We start from the raw sequence: 19,820 nt of genomic DNA, 5'->3' as shown, positions 1-19,820 counted from the left end.
CAAGGTTTTCATCACACCTGGTGGAATAAACAAGTGGGGAGCTTCAAAATCTTGGGAAAATTGGACAGGATTTTCTGCAACGTCCTATGGGGAACTAAATATCCAGGCTGGTAGTACAAAGTGGTTAACATACTATGTTCCGACCATTCTCCTCTGGTGGGAAGAAGCATAGACATCCCCAAACCGAAAAATATCCCTTTCAAGTTCTTTAACATGAGGTGTGATCATCCCTCCTTCAGAGAACTGGTGCAACAAAGCTGGGAAACTCCCATCATAGGACACTCGATATATATTCTTACCCAAAAGTTGAAGAGATTGAAAGGGGTACTTAAAACATGGAACAGGGAAGTATTTGGAAATATTAAAGTGAAGGTTGAGGAAGAAACCAAAATTCTTGAACAGATGCAGGAGCATTTTGATCAAGGAAACATGTCCGAGGGACTCACTGTACTCATGGTGGACCAAGAAAATAAGGTGGAGATGTTATTGGAGCAAGAACAGAAATTCTGGAGACAGAAAGCTCGAGCAAAATGGGATAATGACAACGACAGAAGCACCAAATTCTTTCATGCCCAAGCAAATCTGAACAGAAGCAGATCTACGATCATGGATATGAAGAATTATACGGGGGACACTATGGATTCTCAAGAGGAAATTGGCTCTTTCCTAGTGGCGCATTACTCAGAGAAATTTAAAAAAGTGGAGCATGATATTGATTGGGATCTTATTGGCACCATGCCTCAGATTATCACGGAGGCTGACAATGCTTCTCTTACAACCCAACCTGCACAGGAAGTAAAGTCCGCTGTTTTCCAACTGAAGGCAGATAGTTCTCCAGGACCTTATGGTTTCGATGGGGGCTTCTACCATCATTGTTGGGACATTGTGCAATATGACCTTGTCAGAGCTATACAATACTTCTTCATCAAAGCGAGGCTGCCCACAGGTTTTAACGCCAATTTCATAGTGTTAATTCCGAAAGAGAAAAATGCAAACCAGGTGAACAAATTCAAACCTATCTGCCTCTCTAATTTCATTTATAAAGTGATCACTAAGATTCTTGCCACGAGATTATCTCCGTTTGCAGAAAGGATCATCAGCAAGGAGCAATATGGGTTCATCCTGAACAGGAACTCCCAGTAGGCCATTGGACTAGCTTCCGAATTGATTAATGAGCTTCAAACTCCCAAATATGGAGGTAACATCGCCATAAAGATAGATATCTCGCAGGCTTTCAACACTATGGATTGGAACTTTCTTTGGGCGGTACTACAAGAGGTGGGATTCGGTGACAAATGGATTCAATGGTTGAAGGGAGCATTCGCAAGCAATACGTTATCTATTTTGCTCAATGGGGGTCCACAAGGTCACTTTTCTGCATAAAGAGGTCTTAAACAGGCGACCCTCTCTCTCCCATGCTCTTTGCCCTGGCAGAGGATTGTTTAAGTAGGTCCATCAGCAAACTGATTCAGAATAAAGAGCTCTCACATATGGTGGTCAATGCAAAGTACTATGGCCCCTCACACTTGATGTTTGCCGATGATGTGTTTTTATTCAGCAATGCTAGTATGAAAGGTATTAAGAATCTGGTGAAACTTCTGAATAGATACCAGGACTCCTCAGGGCAGATTATCAATAAGGACAAATGCAAGATATTTATTAGTCCCATGTCCAATAGAAGAAAGGCCCTTATACAGGGGGTGCTGAACATCAATGAAGGTCTTCTATCGGAGAATTACCTGGGTGCTCCTCTTATCATGGGAAAAGTTACCAAAACGACTCTTGCTCCTTTGGTGGATAAGATCAGAAAGAGAGCATCAGGTTGGGCGGGCAAAATGTTATCCTTCCAAGGAAGGGTGGTGCTAGCAAAACATGTCCTCAATAGTATCCCGGTTCACAATATGGCTATCTACAAATGGCCAAAATCGGTGATAAAGGAATGTGAAGCCATCATCAGGAACTTTATCTGGAGTGGCAACCCAGCGGAAAGGAAGGCTATAACGGTTTCTTGGGAGAAATCTTGCAAACCAACAGAGGAGGGAGGGCTAGGAATAAGGAGGCTCAAAGATATTAATCTTGCGATGTTAATGAAACAAGCTTGGACTCTACTGTCTGGAGATGGAGACTAGGCAGATTTCATGAAGGGGAAATACATTAACAGAGCTGGTGGATGGTCAAACTACAAAACTTCAACAGTTTGGTTTGGCATCAAATGGGCTCTCAATGAAATGGCACCACTACATGGTTGGAACGTTGGTAATGGTGAGGCGATTAACATTTGGAGGGAGAACTGGCTGCTGCAGAGGTCCATATGCGATTTTTTTCAGGAGGAAAGGAAAGAAATTATTAAATTCCAAGCTAGACTCAGTGAATACATTCACGAGGATAGATGGTCCTTCTCCAATGAGATGATGCAAGTACTCCATCAGCTAGGCATAGATATCTCTAAGTTACCTCAACCAGACAGCTCCAAAGAGGATTCAAGAGTGTGGATCGCTTCTACAAATGGACAATTTCTGATGGCGTGGCTTTTGAAGATATCATAAAAAGCTTCAAATCGAATGGAGTAAGTTCATTTGGGGCCAAAATTCTCCCGAGAACACAGGGTATTGCTTGGAAACTAGCGCATGGTGCTGCTAGAACGGATGATCAGCTACAGAAAAGGAAGTTTCACCTTGCATCTAGATGTTGTATTTGCGAAATCAAGAGGAAACTCTGGAGCACATCATGTTCCAATGCGCCTTTGCCAAGAAGATTTGGAAGTTTGCACAGCAAATCTTTCAAATTCAGCGAGAACTAGAGTCCTTCTCTGATGTGAGGCAGCAGAGCAAGCATTACAGCTCACTCATCTTGGATATGTGGAAAGCTTGCTCATTGACGATCATGGTCAGTCTTTGGAAAACCAGGAACAAAGCCCTATATGACGACAAAGTTCCAAGCTACACACAAGTTTCTTTCTTGGTTAGGAGAGCGATTATAAGAGCACACCACAAGTCCTCGGGGATTATGGAGAACTCGATGGATGATCTCAAGATTCTTAAGCACTTCCAGCTACAGCACAAAATTCACAGGTCCCCAAAAATCTTTGAATGCTTTTGGCTACCTCCTCCTCCAGGTATACTCAAGATAAACACTGACGGATGTTCAAAAGGAAATCCGGGAAGGTCAGGGTGGGGATATGTGTTCATAAATTACAAAGGAGATTTCTTGGGAGCGGCTGCTGGAGGGATGGGTATCTCAACTAACTACATGGCAGAAACAATGGCCATTATCCAGGCCATTAAGCAGGGGATTGAATTGGGTTGGCGTTATATTTGGGTGGAATGCGATTCTACCTCAGTTGTCCAGGCTTTCCAGAATAACAAAACGTATTAGAGAGTCAAAGAAATTTGGCAATCTCTGAAGGAAAAAGCGGCATGGATTAATATCACTCCATCTTGGAGAGAGACTAATCTGGGAGCGGACAGTTGTGCCAGACAGGGGGCTGTGCTAACACAGGGAGACAGTATATGGTGGATTTCTCGACCTTCCTTCATGATTCATCTGGAGAACCATCATACGACTTATTATCGTTTTGTTAACTAGAAATTCATATTCTAGTGCAGACTTGTATTTTTATTTTTTTCTCTATTCTGCTACTCTTGATACCATGTAACTCTTATTCTTTATAATTAATCAATTACCTTTAACCAAAAAAAAAGATTTTATTCCTATCATCTTGGGACATCCATTTCTTGCAACTGCTAACGCTCTCATAAATTGTCGGGACGGTTCGATGACATTGTCTTTCAGGAACCTTTCTATCGAACTCAACATGTTCAAATTAATGAAACAATTTTCCGATCCTATAATGGAGGGTGAGATTAGCTTGGTTGATAGCCTGGCACACGATTATTTCACAAACTCTTTTCCCGAAGATGAGATACACCAATTTCTTTCTTTTGATAATCTTGAGTTTGACGATGACTCGTATATCAAGGATGTCCACGCATTATTAGAATCAATACCACTATTTGATCCTACTACTGCGGTGCCAACTGATTCAGAAGAACCGGACTCGATCTTTTCCATTGAAGAGATAGTCGCTCATGAATCCTTAATCCCCAATCCTCCAACTCCAGATTTAAAACCTCTACCCTCTGATTTGAAGTACGTGCATCTCGATCCCGATGGTAGTCACCCTATAATAATTTCTGCTCACTTAACTACCGACGAAAAAGCATGTTTGATTCGTGTCATTAGTGAACACCGATCCGCTATCAGTTGGTCCTTAGATGATATCAAGGGAATAGACCCTAGCGTATGCACGCATTGTATACATCTCGATGATGGCTCAAAGACATCGCGAGAACCGCAACGTCGCCTTAACCACGCCATAAAAGAAGTGGTGAGAGAGGAAGTTTTACGTTTACTTGATGCGGGTATCATATACCCTATCTCTGATAGTGACTGGGTTAGTCTTGTCCACGTTATTCCTAAAAAGTCCGGCATTCAAGTTGTACAAAATGAAAATGGTGAATGCATTTCCACTCGCATTCCATTAAAATGGAGAATTTGCATTGACTATCGCAAATTTAATGCCAGAACATGTAAAGATCACTTCCCTCTCCCATTCATTGACCAAATGCTAGAACGTTTAGCCGGTCATGCTTACTATTATTTTCTTGATGGCTATTTCGGCTACTTCCAAATTATCATCGATCCCGCCGATCAAGAAAAGACAACTTTCACATGTCCCTTTGGAACCTTTGCATACAGACAAATGCCTTTTGGTCTTTGCAATGCCCTAGGCACCTTCTAACGCTGCATGCTTCACATTTTCAGTGATATGGTGGAACGTTATATGGAAGTCTTCATGGATGACTTTTCCATTTATGGAAATTCCTTTGACGACTGCCTATCCAACCTTTCTAAGGTGTTTACGCGTTGCGAAGAGAAAAGTCTGGTACTTAATTAGGATAAGTGTCATTTCATGGTTACCAAAGGACTTGTTCTAGGTCATATCGTTTCAAAAGACGGGATAAAGGTTGATAAAGCTAAAATTGTTAAAATTGCTTCGCTACCTTTCCCACGTACAGTTCGTGATATCCGTGCCTTTTTAGGCCACGCTGGGTTTTACAGGCGATTCATTCAGGATTTTTCTAAAGTTGCTCGACCTTTAACCAATCTCCTGCTTAAAGATGTGGTATTCGACTTTAATTTCAATTGCAAACAAGCTTTTGAAACTCTAAAAACCGCCCTAACTACCGCTCCTATCATTCAACCCCATGATTGGTCTTAACCATTCGAACTGATGTGTGATGCTAGCGACTTTGCTATTGGCGCCGTACTAGGCCAACGACGTGATGACAATCCCATTGTCATTTACTATGCTAGTAAAACTCTTAATGACGCTCAACGTAATTACACAACAACTGAGAAAGAGTTCCTAGCTGTTGTCTATGCTTTAGATAAGTTTTGCCCTTACCTAGTTGGATCATCCACCATTGTATATACTGACCATGCCGCACTTCAATACTTACTCGCGAAAAAGGACGCGAAACAGCGATTGTTCTGCTGGATCCTTCTCTTGTAAGAATTCACCCTAAAGATCAAAGACAAGAAAGGAACCGAAAATGTCATGGGCAACCATTTATCAAGGCTGGTTGGTGACATTGATAGTGATTCTAAAGCCATCTGTGATTCCTTCCTAGACAAATATTTGTACTCCATTTTCTCCTCTCCATGGTACGTGGATATCGTTAACTACCTAGTTACTAAGGAAGTTCCTTCCTCTTGGTCACGTCCTGATCATAAAAAGTTCTTATCCACTGTAAAATATTATTTCTGGGATGACCACTACCTCTTTAAGTATTGTTCCGACCAACTCATTCGTCGCTGCATTCCCGACTGGGAGCACACTGACGTATTATCCTTTTGCCATGAATAATCTTGCAGAGGTCATTTCAGTGGAAAGAAAACTGCGGCCAAAGTGTTACAATGTGGTTTTTACTGGCCTACCCTTTTTTGCGATGCACACGAACATTGCATAGCCTGCATTTGTTATCAGCACTTAGGTCGAATTAGAAAATGCAATATGATGCCCCTAAATCCTATCTTGATTGTGGGAATTTTTTATGTTTGGGGCATTGATTTTATGAGACCCTTTCCAATTTCTCAAAGTTTTCTCTACATTCTAGTCGTTGTAGACTATGTGTCCAAATGGATTGAGGCACTCGCATGTCGCTCAAATGACCATAAGACTGTCGTGAAATTTGTAAAAGAAAATATTTTCTCTCATTTTGGTGTCCCCAAAGCTATCATCAATGATGGGGGTACACACTTTTGTAATAATTTTTTTGGGTTTTTAATGAAGAAATATGGAGTTACTCACAAAGTTGCTACTCCATATCACCCACAAACGAGTGGCCAAGTGGAAGTCTCCAACATAGAGATAAAGTCCATTATGGAGAAAACTGTCAATCCATCAAGAAAAGACTAGTCTTTCCACTTATCGGATGCCTTGTGGACATACCGAACAGCATTTAAGACACCTATAGGGATGTCTCCTTACCGCATTGTTTTTTGAAAACCTTGTCATCTGCCAGTTGAACTTGAGCATCGTGCCCTTTGGGCCATCAAAAGCCTCAACTATAATATCAACGAGGCAAGCGAGAAGTGAAAAGTACAATTAAATGAGTTTGAAGAGATTCGGAGTGATGCTTATGATCTCTCAAAATCCTACAAAGCTAATATGAAAAGAGTGTACGACAAACACATTTTGCGTTAGGATTTTAAAATTGGTTAAAAGGTTTTACTGTACAACTCCATATTACACATTTTTCCTGGCAAATTGAAAACATGATGGTCTGGTCCTTTCATTGTGTCAGCTGTGACACATTATGGGGCAATCTCTTTGCTTAATCCACAAGATAACAGCGAATTTCAAGTCAATGGACAACACCTAAAACATTACCATGAATTATGCTCCCCAGATGTTCAACATACTCTTCTTCAGGATCCAGTCTACATAGACTAGATGTTTCGTTTGGTGTACTCAATCTTGTTTCTATAAAGGGTACGCCATTTTGGTAGTCGGGCCATCTTCTATTTTATGATCTCAAAAGTTCTTTGAAGTGTGTGGTTGCAAGAGCCAGAACCTTAGTCCACGGAAACTCTAATTCAGAACTGAGTATAAATGTCTTCTGCAACACGAGCAAACATGCCTGTCGGTAAACGATGGGTGCCTAAAATTTCACTTCCTTCCTTCTCTTCCCTTTTCTATTCTCTGTCTCGCGAACTTCAGCTAATCATTTGGTGTAAGTCTCACTCATCACGAATAGGGAATGGTCGTATTACTTTTGCTTGTAAACGACGTGCGATAAAGATGGGATGGTGTATGGATTGTCAAACACCCTTCTGTCCAGGTCTTGACTTCCTATCCGATATTAGCCAGTTTAAGGTATACTTTTGTCTAACACCAGCTACGCTGGATAATTTTTGCCGCCGCGCCATTTCTCCCACAGGTTGGGAATCGTCTTAAGGATCTGACGTTAAAAGACTCACCTTGTAGATATGTGTATATTATTGCCCTTTATAAACAAATTCCCCGTGCTTTAAGTTGTACCCATAGAGATTTGTGTTCAACCTCAGATGTTGCATACTTGGAAGACAAATGGGCAATGGATTCCACCAGACCAACCCCTAGAATTGGTTACTTTGAGTTCTCTTTGGGGTGGTTTAAGGATAGCCTTATGTAATAAGGGCAATATTATTAGACTGTAGCGTGCACGGTCCAGGATGGTACCGTCCTGCCCCTAACCCCATAATACATAAAGGTAAAGCCACAGTCTGGCTGGATTGGGTTCACTTCAGAGCCGACATGACAGTTGCCTATGAATTTAGATGTTAACTCTTCTGGACATCCAGTATGTTTCATGTAATCTCCCTTGTATATAAATAAAACATTTGTTTATAAATAAAACACCCTCCTTTCTTTTTATAACTCTTGTGACCTTTGAGAATGACTCATATAATTGGATAGCATTTTTCGTGCCGATCATTTTGATATCTCGTTCATCCAATTCGGAGTCCAAATGAGTCGTGGGTGAGCGTTTAGATATTTTAGGCTTAAATCGGGCTTTAGGCTTGATTTAGGCTTGGGAAATTTTTTGGCCAAACCAAATCTCAAAATCTCGGGCCATTTAAACCCGACAAACCCAACCACACGCGTCACCATCACCCACTTCGTCTTCCCAAATTTTCGGATCTTGTCCCCTCTCGATTAAGTCTCGCATGAGACAGGCCCACGTTATATCCAGGTCTCATGCGAGACTCCTACAACCCGTCAGCAAGTCCCATTTCTCCCCCTCATCATAAATCAATAGCCAGCCTCTCCCTACGAGCAGTAATGGCCGGAAACAGGCGAATTTGTGTGGAGAAATTTTTTGGAAATTTATTCGAAAATGGGATGTTTGCTCCATTATTTGATAATGAAATTCACTCTAGAGGATGGGAGTACTTGTTATATGCTAATGGCGGGCTTTATTCCAAGGATTTGGTGATGAAATTCTACGACAATGGGAGCTTTAATGGCGACCATTTTTGGGTTACCGTCAAGGGTGTGCACCACGAAGTCACACCTGTTTTAATCTCCGGGATCACGGGCATTCCTCTAGTTGACCACATGCTGACTAAGCAGCAGTCCGTGTACCCATGGACTTATGACCTAATGCTCGACACGCTAATTGAGGGAGAGTACAACATAGATGGGAAATGCGCATATCAGCGCTCGGTGCGACAGAACCAATTAGCTGGGACTGAACGTCATTGGCACCTCGAAGCCCTCAGACATCAACAAGACCTTCCTCCACCTTCTATGGATCCTCCAGGAGCGAAAGGGTAACTTCTGCATAGTTACCTTTCTTTTTTATATTATTACACATACCACTCTTAGGTCAGCCCTTCTTGCCGTTCTTGTAACGCAAATTATGATTAATTTGGGTTTTCTGTCCACCACCCCGCTACTCCCTATACCACTATATGAGAATATGCTTGTCTTCAAGAAATGCATACTGACCCCTTGGGAACCCACAGCACCAATGGCTGCTAAGCACGCTAACGTAGGCCCATCTCACCCACCCTACTTTGATGAGATTGCTATGAGTAAGATGAGCCACCCTATGGATGCCTTACATGCTATGAACAGTGGCATGAGAGACATGTACACTCGCCAGGCATCGATGAAACATGCCTTGGGCGAGTTAAGGATGGATATGACCACTCGCCCGGGCCGACAAACAAAGATGGGCTTAATTTCAGCAGAAATGCGAAGCTTCCATGAATGCATTGAGGACGGATGACTACTCGCGCGAGAACAAGTTCCAACGAATGTTCATGGCAAACCAGCATCAATTTCAGGCTTAAGTGTTGATACTCTGGGTGATATCCAGGAGCAGTTAGCCTCCACAAGAGCTCGTCCTGCATGACGTCACAGGACTCCTGTTCTTCTGCAGCCCCTGAGGATTCTCCTGCAGCCCCCGAGAATTCTCCTGCAGCCCCCGAGGATTCTCAGTAGACAGTTTATTTTCACCGTTCTTGTATATTAATTATGTCGAATATTTTATTTACGTGTTTGCATTTTTATTTTCGAACTTACGATGTCTGTCAATTCCTACATTCTCCAAAATTTCTGCCTTGTTAAATTGTATATTAGTTATCTCCAATATTATATTATATAGGTAAAAACATATATAATAAAATTAGTAATAAAATTATATATACATATATTTTTAACGTCACAATTAACGACAAAATTTTACCGTAAACCAACGTTTTGAAAAACGGTCAGAAAACGGTCATGAAATCGCATCCTAAAAACGGTCAAAAAACTATCATGAAATCGCATCTAAAAACGATCAGAAAACGGCTCAATTTTCTTCTATAAATAAGTTTAACACATTCTTCACACTTCACTCCTTTCACTTTCTCCCCTCTCCACTTTTTATTCTAAAAAACATTTTTAGATCACTCCAAGTTTCAAGATTCATGGATGCACTAGAAAAGTTTGAGCAGCAGCAGATTGAATATGCTACTCAAGTCTTCATGCTCGGTTGTTTTATTATAGTAATGTTGTTAATGTGGCATATAATTCTATTTAATATTTAGGTTTGTATTTTATTTCACATATCATTATGATGTGTTTCCAATTCTCTGTACGTTCTTACATCTTATTGTAATAATATATTTACATCTTCCTTTGCCTTCTACTTACGCTATTTCTTTTCCAAAAAAAAAAAATGGGCACTCCTTGTAGTCACATGCCCCATTCTTCTCATCCACACTTTGCGCCATATTTTAGAAAATACACGTGGTCTAACTACCCTGTGACACCTCGATTCGTATTTTCTACATTTTCGGATTGGTGTCTATTTATAACAAGGATAGACACCCTAAATACCAACTTCCCGTTTTCTACTAAAAATTTTCTTTACCCCTCCATCTTTAATGGCCCTCACTCGAATTTTCGTGCCCGAGCAAAATTTTATGGAAAATTTTCAAAACGGTCTTTTTCATCCATTTTTTGACACAAAAATTTTACGTCGAGGATGGCACCCTCTTTTACATCATAAGCAGGCATTTTTTTCCAGAGAATTGGTCCTGTTATTCTATAAACACGGTTATTTCCAAAACGGGCTATTCTTTGTCCGTGCAAACGGATGCGAGCATGAATTGACTATGGAAATTATCTCCGAGGTACTTCAAATTCCCATTACAAACCAAGGGATACATCTTCAAGATTCACCATTCGACAATATCAGACATCTGATGTTTGCAACTATCCTTCACAGTGAATACAACTGGAAAAACCGTGTTGTTTATCAGCGATCCTTGCAAAAGAACCAATTATCTGTGATCCAATGGCTGGCTCATAATGTGCTCGGCACGTCTAAGACTTCCGAAATAACAAAGCCCCTCCTCCATCTACTATGGGTCTTGCAGACTAACTGCAATGATTTTTGCATTATTAAATTTATCTGGAACGCTATCGCACGTGCCAGGAAAAAGGCAACTCCTTTGCCAACCATTGTGACACTTATCATGATACGTTAGGATTTTTCTAGTACTTCTCCTAATACACCTCTCAGAACAGCTAACATTCTTACCATTCACTCAGTTTGCAGGAACGGTTTCTGGAATCCCAATGTTGCAAAGAACCATGTCAGTATAGAAACCAAAGAAGCTTGTTCCGCTGACAACATCTTCACTGAAAATGCATTAAGCAATGTATTTAATCCTATGGAAGGCCTTCATTTAATTCAACAAGGATTGATGACATTATACAAACGTCAAAACATTATCATCACCAGTCTCCTTGAATTTCACGACCTGCGGACAATACAGGAAGAGGAACAAGCACAATTCTTACACAGTCACAACCTGTTCTCGGCAAATCACACTCTCATAATGGAGAACCACGCCGAGATTTACCAGACACAGAGTGAAATTATGCAACGAGCTGTTGCCAGAATTGACGGCATCAAAGATCTTATAAATGGATTCCTTTCACAAAAGGATCCTCGCCATTACTTGGGCCCATGACACAATTTAAATTTTGCAATTTTAAGTTCTTTGTCATTTTCTTTTTAGTTTTTTTAAATAGAGTGCAATTTCCCTATGGTAATTTGTTTTTTTTCCTTAATTATTCTCATCATATTCTAATATTTGTTTATCTTTGTCTAACAGGTAGCATCTTTCATCACACATCTTCTACAATGGAAGCTCCAAAGATGATTCCAAAACAATCTTTCCATTCATTGCTGAATTCTCCTACATATGGACATATTTTTAGAGACTACATCACTCGAGTCGGTTGGAACTCTCTTATTTTACACCCGGAGCACACATACTCCCCAGGTTTGGCAAATTATTTTTACGATCATATGGAAGATCTACCTGTTGTACAGGGTTTCCCTTTGAACGAATTTACAATCCGTATTGGTAACACCCGACACTTTCTTTACGAGCCAGCCGGTTGCTATGGCTCTAGACCTTCCTCCTTTTCAGCCAGACATCCCCATCCAATACATGGTAGAAAACAACTTTAACGACTATTCTTGGGAAAAATTTGCCGCCCGTTATGGCGATGGCCTTGCCTTGTGTGGGAAGCGTCGTGCGTAGGCGTGGCCGATGGCCGATTTTACTATTCCACTTGCCAATATGACCATGAATGTTGGAACGCCATGTTATTTATTCTTCTAAACATCATGGGGATTGGCATTTTTCCATCGCATCAAAGTCACTTGTAAGGCGTTCCATGCACTAGCCCAAAGAACATACCGCCTGACATCATCACGGACCTAGTAATTGAGAACCTAAAGAAGGCTCGGTCTTTTTGGCAGCACTATATCACCTTGCCAGTCACAGCATGCAGGATAGTGAGGATGTACTTCCCACAGTTTGCGGCCACCTTTCAGGACTGGGTAAAGGTCGACTCTATGTGTCCAACCAACAAGATCATTCGTTCCTTGCGATTTCGGACATGGCAACGCCCTGCAAGGTATCTAAAGAAAGTGTGTTCCTTCCCTAATGATGAAAAAATGATAGCTCATATGGACACTGCAAAGAAGAGGAAGTGGAGCGAAGTCTGAAAAGCTATGATAGATTGGCGTGATGTAAAGGAATGGCATTTCTACAGGGACGAGGCAAGGATGGACTATCCCCCAGTTTAAGGTTGGGGCAATGTGAGTTTATGCATCTACATATTTGTTTTATGTTTTGATGTGAGATAAATAAATAACCTAACAGTGTGTCAATCTAACAGTGTGCTTTCACTTTTATGATGTATAATATATAGTGTGTTACAATAAATTTCTGTGGAAGATGTCAGCTATATTTTTGCTTAAAGCCTCTCAAGTATACTCTTTCTTCCTTTTAACACTTTGAGGACACATCGTCCGACTGTTTGGGGGTGGTGAGAACCTTTCGCAAAAATTAAGCATGCATAGTTGTATATAGTTTACTTTATGTCTAAATAAACGTATTAGTGACAAATTCTCATTTCCTTTTCTGTGATGAAAAATATTTAGAAATCTCACCCTAGTATCAGAATTAGGACTGGTTCTAAGAAACTTAATTTACTATGTATGCAATAGTTTTTACATATTTTCGTGAGCATTCATGCACTGACTATCATTAAATGTACACAGCAATAAGTTTCTGGGACCCACGGTTAGACAACTTAGTTTCCATATCCTGTGAGAATCTAACCAAAACGCCTCAAAATGTGTGATATGTGAGTAATGACACAAAGGAATAGTTTTTCCGAATAGAGAAGTTCACACGTCTACTTACTTGATCACTACCCAAATCCTAGGCGAGAATTTAGGCCTTCTTTGGATTGATATAGCCAAAAAATCACACCTGTAAAAAAATTTACCGCTAGTCCCCCCCACTGAACCTTTCATTAACCCTTTCTATTTCACCAAAAATTCATTACCCATCTATTAACCACAAATAAATAAGCCTACCTAGATGATGAGTATGAGAAATAGGATGAAGTGCAGAAGAATGAAGAGAAAAACCTTGTCACAAATCAAATTCAATTACCTGTTTCAGAAGAAAAGAAAAAGAAAAAAAGAAATATGTTTTCAAAAATCAAAAGAAATATCAAAGTTAGAATTCCCCTCCAAAATCAAATCAAAAGGCAATACAAAAGCTTGGAAACCCATGTTAGAAGCAGGAAAGAAAATAAGGATTTCTCTAGTATAAATATCTCGAAGACCTTATTCTCTCATACTTATCATTTTTTGAATTTTCTATTCCATTTTCTTCTACACTACCTCCTAAGCCCCATAACACCTAATAAAGACCTCTAGCTCAATTGAGAGTAGGATAGTGTGATAATAAGTAGTAGTTGTGACTTCTCGACCTCGTCTCCTCTGATTGTCATTGAGTATGTGAAGAAATGTGTGCCCACTGCACACTGGAGATAGCAAACTTGAGTAGAAAAATTAGAGAGAAATTGTGTTTCAACACATACCTGTGAGAACCTACTTAAGGACGGTATCCAAAGGATTCAGAAACGGCCCTGCTTGTACATTTCATTATAAGATCACTGCATGCATGCTCATACGTAGATGTTTTGATTATTGTATATATATTAACTTGAATTTTGAAAGAATTAAATCCTTGTTTCCCCCGCTAGTGAGATGTCTAGATACCTGAGATTATTTCAGGAAACAGGCCCTTGTTACTGAGTCGTTGTAGTATAAATGAAGTTTGTGAGTATCTTCTCTGGAAAACTCTCATGAGGCTATAACTCGTCCACTAGGGAATTCCTAATGGTTCAAGGCCTTGCTGCATATTATCAATGCAACCGCAATCTGCGAAATGAGATTTAGCTTAGGACAACACATTTTTGACCACTTATCATTTTAATGTCTCTTCTTTGCTTAAGGAGAAGCAAAGTGCTATTTGGGGGTGGTGTGATAAGCACCCAAAACTGTAATATTAAACCCTGAGAGACATAGCAATTTGATTAATTATGTGTTTAATAATCATGTAATAATTATAATTTCATACTTTTGTAGGTTTCCGCAGTTAACATGAATATAATGATAAAACATGCATCGGCGGGGAATCTTTGGAATATTGGAAGTTTCCCTACCAAACCCCTGAAGCCCAACAAAGCCTGACTAGAGCAGAAGTTTCCAAAATAACAAAACCAGTGAAGAACAGGTCCACATATAAAGAAGCAGCAAACTTCCGAAGCTCACATCTGATAAATCTAGATGCCGACGTTGGCTAGTGAACTGCCAGAGCGACGAACCCTACGCAAAGACAGAAAATTGTAAAAATGCCAAAATCAGCGCCGCCACTGGACACACTAAGTAGACCCACTCGGTGGGCCCAAAAAGCATGACGAAGTCAAGATAGGCAGGTGGCAAGAGATGGTCACAAATTTGTGCCACCTTGCAATGTGAGAAGACATGTACCAATTCAAAGTTTGAATTGAATTGGGCTACAAGACAAAACCAAAAACAAAATTTGGTTTGATATGGAGAAAAAGACAAAAGCTAAAATTAAACCAGGTAAAACCAAAACTTTGTATTTCAAAGTTTTGAATCTCACAATTCAACAAAAGGACAAAATCCAATTAAAAGCTTCACGAGAGACCAGCCTATATATATGAGGGGGGGGGGGGGTCACTTCAGATATTCGGCTTCAGCAATTATGCTTTAGCTTATGCCTTAGTTAGTTTTCATTCCAGCACTTACATTCCCTCCTTTTTATTTCAGCAGCTTAAATATTGTAAGTCATTTTCTTCTTAATGAAAGTCATTTCTGTTCAAGTTTAATTTCTGTTCTGCATTTATTTATTTAATGTATACAGCAAGTTTAATTATTCTTCCAATGACCATGAGCTAATCCCCCCGGGGGTTAGGGTTATCTTTGCGTGTGAAAATCCGGATTGACTCTTTAATATTCTAGAATCACTACTTAGGAATTAGGTGTAGATTAGACATCTGGTCCCAAAATAACTTAGACTGTACAAATTTGGAGTGCTGATGCTCCAGAACAGTCTCACGAGAGACCCAAAATGTCTCGCACGCAACTCTCTGGTGTCAGACAGCTCTCCAATTTGTCCAGCTGATGTAGAATCGAACCAGGAGCTGAAATGATATTCCAGAGATGAAATATTAGTTCAACTTCTTATGCTAGTGCGATGTGACTCAGAGATGTGGGTATTTCGCTAGGGATCAATACTCGACGTCGTCTCGGATTTGTCTATGAACTCGAGACGAATTAGAGCTGTAGTGATGTGGTAATATAAACTGTTAAAAAATAATTCTTGCATGAGCATGATTAACCCTCTCCCTGTTTCTCTATCTTTGTTATTTACATCGAAATCACCGTTAGTAATTTACATTATTTACATTTTCGTTAAATTAATTAAACCAACTAAAAAACCTAAAATCCTACTCACTAAAAGTTGTAATTCCAGTTGTGAACCTTGCCGAGCCTTAAGGTTTGGACGATCCCTTACTCGACCTATCCTACCAAACCCACGTGAGCAAGGTAACTTGACTAAAACAGATGACTATACGGACTTTGGACTTTGGACTTTGGTCTTCGGACTTCGGACTGTGGACCTCGGACTTAAGTAAAAGAATAAAAACCAAATAAACATGGATTTAACGTTTTATCAGCAACTTAAAAATTCTTAGTTACTAACTACGATATACCAACCATGCTATTGAGCCATATATTCATGACAATGTTTAACTACTAACCACAATCAATTTCAAACGTACTAACAAGTTGAGGACAACAAGATATAAAAACTACATGTATTTGAGTAGTCCTTGTGGATCATTAATACAAATTTCTACAAAATTCCGTAGAGATACTTACCATTTTGTAGAGAATTTTTTTTGTCTCTAAAAGCATTTTAGAAATAATAAATGGGAACATTCCATGAGAGTTCACCACATTTATGAAACTATTGAACAATCCATATGCTTGTAATTTAAGTTTACATAGAAACTGAGTAAACACGCTAGTTTACACTCTAAAGCTCCGTTGCATATTCTAAAATTCTAATATCAGGCCGCTCAGAGGTTTGCTAGCACCCCCAACCACTTTAATACTAAGACAACTATGAGGGTAAAAGGTCGGCCAACTATTTAACAAGGGCCAACGTAACTAACTACACGCTAGTCTAAAAATGGGTACAACCAATGCAACTTTGGTAAAATCCAAAACGAATAATTATTTAAGACTTACCAAAAGCATTTCATCCTTCACATGAAACCTAACGAACCCAAGAACCATGTATATGGCTTTAGCAAAGCAAAACAAATTGAAGACTTGCTGACCGCTTCTTGACATGAAATTCCAAATAGTAAGTTATGTACATAATACGTATAAACTTGAAGAAGAGACTTGCTGACTAAGCCCTTAAAGAAGTAACTCAGACGTTTTAGTTACCTCTGTCATGGTTGAGCTTCAAATGGCACATTGTTTACAATGCCTGTAGACACTATTGTGGATATTAAAAGCCAAAATAGTCCACCTATCATGTTATAAGAGTGTATTTTATCTTTTGTGGAAATTGCAAGTACAGAATCGTAAGAATATGTGTTGTTACCACGACCCTAGATATTGTTGTAATCGCTATTAATAACTACTTGGCATATCTAGAATTATTGATCATTGTACTTCTTATCCTTGGAGTTGCACTATCAGAAGCAATTAAAAAAACAACAAAAAATAACTAAATAAAATAAGTGGAATTCATTTAAGCTAAAACGTGATAATCCTTTTGAATTTATATAAGGACTTGTGTTGCAAAACACCGCCACGCCTACAACAACTAAAATTCCTAAGACTGTAGTTGCAAAGAAGTGCACTCACCTTCTTAATAACTTTTGTTCCTAGTTGTATTCCAATGATTTTCAAATGAAATCACAAGCTACAATGCACCGTTATAGCTTCTGCATATATCTGGATGAAGATATAAATGGTGAGGTGGTAATAAAAGGTTGAACAAAAACTATAGTAAAGGGAATTGACATTGTAAACTACAAGTTAAAAGAAAACTTTGAAGGGCAAATACACAATGTAAAAAAGAACCTAAGCAATCACTTGTTTTTTTGCAAGTTTATAGTGTCCTTGATTTTTTTGCATGTTTACGATGTCCTTGAGTTCCCTTTTCTCTCCTCCTTCAATTAGCTTCAACAAGTCCTCCAATCGATGTCAATTCGTCCTCCCCGATCGATCTCCCCTGTTTATTAGTTATGGTTCTCCAATCCAAATAGAAGAGTTTGATTTAGTTTACAAAAAAGAAGAAGAAACTTCGGTCGGATTGGATTTTAATTCGACGGTGGCTGTCGAAGTGGGTATTTTTTCGGCGTTGGATTGGGGTGCATTGGTGTTGGGCGAGAAAGATGGAGAGAATTAGTTAGGTTTTGTGCATTACACAAGAGAAGGGATAAGGAAACTGAAGGGGTGATATGCTAGTGCAAGGACTAAGTAGATGATGTTCAACGTTTCATTCCGGGTGTGGTATAACAAAAGCTAGTCAGGTCTTTCATTTCACGGGTACGTTTGGCCAAATAGTCCCTCTCAAAATACACATCAATTACCCTAACACCGATGCTTATCAATTATCATACTTTTGGTCCATGGCTAGGATAACATGACCCTTTGAAAAATCTACCATGACCCCACTTAAAATTCCTTTATTAGCCATCACTATCTAAACTCCAAAAAAAAATGAAAATACACCCAACCCACGCCAATGTATATGAGTATATCACCTTGAGCTAGAACGATGAGTCGATGACACTAACTTCACTTCCAAATTATGCCAAATTTCATTCTTTCCAACACTTTTATTCAATATATTTATTTTCTATAAAAATTATCATCAAAGAACTAATTAAATTAAACAAATAAAATAATAGGACTAAATAATATAATTCTAACTTTAGCTATTATAGCCGTTGTCTAAGGCATAGAGTCAACAACGTGTCCATCTAACAACAACCGTGGGACATCATTTTTAAAGTGATTTGTTTTCCAAAACTAGACATCACTTTTAAAGTGATGTAATATTTCTACTTTTCACGTCACTTATAAAGTGATCCAACAAGCGATGTAAAAGATTAAACCACATCACAACATTTACATCACTTGCAAACGTGATGATGTAGAAATTTTCTAAATCACTTTAGAGAAAAATGATGTCAAAACAAGATTACCACAAACTACTAACATCACTTATGGAAAAAACGACGTCAAATTTTACATACGACATCATATTTGTAGGAGTGATGTTAAAAAAGTGTTGTCATATCATAAAATTGTACTTGTAGTGTTTTATGTAAGCTCGAATAGTCATTCAATGTATTACCGAGAGCAACATCAAAGAGTACTTCCTAATTAGGCAGTCATTCAATGAATCGCCACTTAAAACAAACACAAAGAATACTTCCCCTAGGCAGTCACTCCCTGAGCTGAGCTACCCCTTCTAGGGCAACACAAAGAATACTTCCCTAACTCTAAACAACTACACTACTAGAAGAAAAGTAAGGAATACTAACATGACATTAAATTTTAAAACATAAACCCTATTCTATATTTTCATCCCCTGGTGTGGGCAATGAGACTAATAACTAAAAATATAAAGAACTAACCTGATTGAAGAACACCATGAACCAAAAGAATCACCGAACCCTAAGCACCAGCTTCATCTCCTTCAAAGGATTAGCCTTCCATGAAGAAGAAAGAAGAAGAAAAAGAGAGTAAGACTAGGGGAGATTAATTTATTAAGACATGACTAGTGAATACTGAATATTTTATTATTAACCTTTCTTTGCCTCAAGTTCTAGAGACATAAATAATGTGAATTGGCGAGTTACATTTGGCATTGAGGTGCTCCTTATATAGGGTTTACAATGAGCTCTAGAAACATCTCAAATCATGGGCTTTTTTACCTAATTTCCTAGTACATATTGACTTCCTTCCGATTCCAAGTTCGTTTCTAAAAACATTAAGAGGTGGAGTTGTATGGTCGGTTCCATGTGACTGGACGCACGGGACAGTACAAACCCATGCGTCCCAGATGTATGAGTTTGTTTTCCTTTTATGTTCCATCTTTTGCTCTTTCTTTGCAAGATTTGATCCAAGTAACGAATCCTTTTGCCTTGGGGTTTTGAATAAGCTTTAAAACAAGTCAAAGTTCTAACTTTTCATAGCTTCAAAACCTTAGGCCATCTCCCTAATTGTACATAAGCTCCCATGTGATCTTTAATACTTCAAATTGTTCCTTTTTGC

At 39.2% G+C, this 19,820-nt stretch overlaps 1 protein-coding gene across 1 annotated transcript; it reads left to right on the top strand.

Moving 5' to 3' along the window:
- The first annotated feature begins 2,685 nt into the window (after positions 1-2,685).
- On the top strand, positions 2,686-3,375 carry LOC147514881 (uncharacterized). Its single transcript, XM_086592725.1, has one exon. It carries the CDS (start codon positions 2,686-2,688, stop codon positions 3,373-3,375), a length of 690 nt encoding a protein of 229 aa, XP_086448851.1.
- Positions 3,376-19,820: the final 16,445 nt, after the last annotated feature.

This window comes from Coptis chinensis, chromosome 2, assembly GCF_015680905.1.
Source record: "Coptis chinensis isolate HL-2020 chromosome 2, ASM1568090v1, whole genome shotgun sequence".
Lineage (NCBI taxonomy): Eukaryota > Viridiplantae > Streptophyta > Magnoliopsida > Ranunculales > Ranunculaceae > Coptis > Coptis chinensis.
Note: the sequence above shows the minus strand (reverse complement) of the source record. Positions and strands in the feature narration are given on the sequence as shown.

Bases quoted from the DNA above. Each gene is read 5' to 3' on its own strand.
- LOC147514881 (XM_086592725.1), top strand. From the start codon at position 2,686: ATGTTGTATTTGCGAAATCAAGAGGAAACTCTGGAGCACATCATGTTC.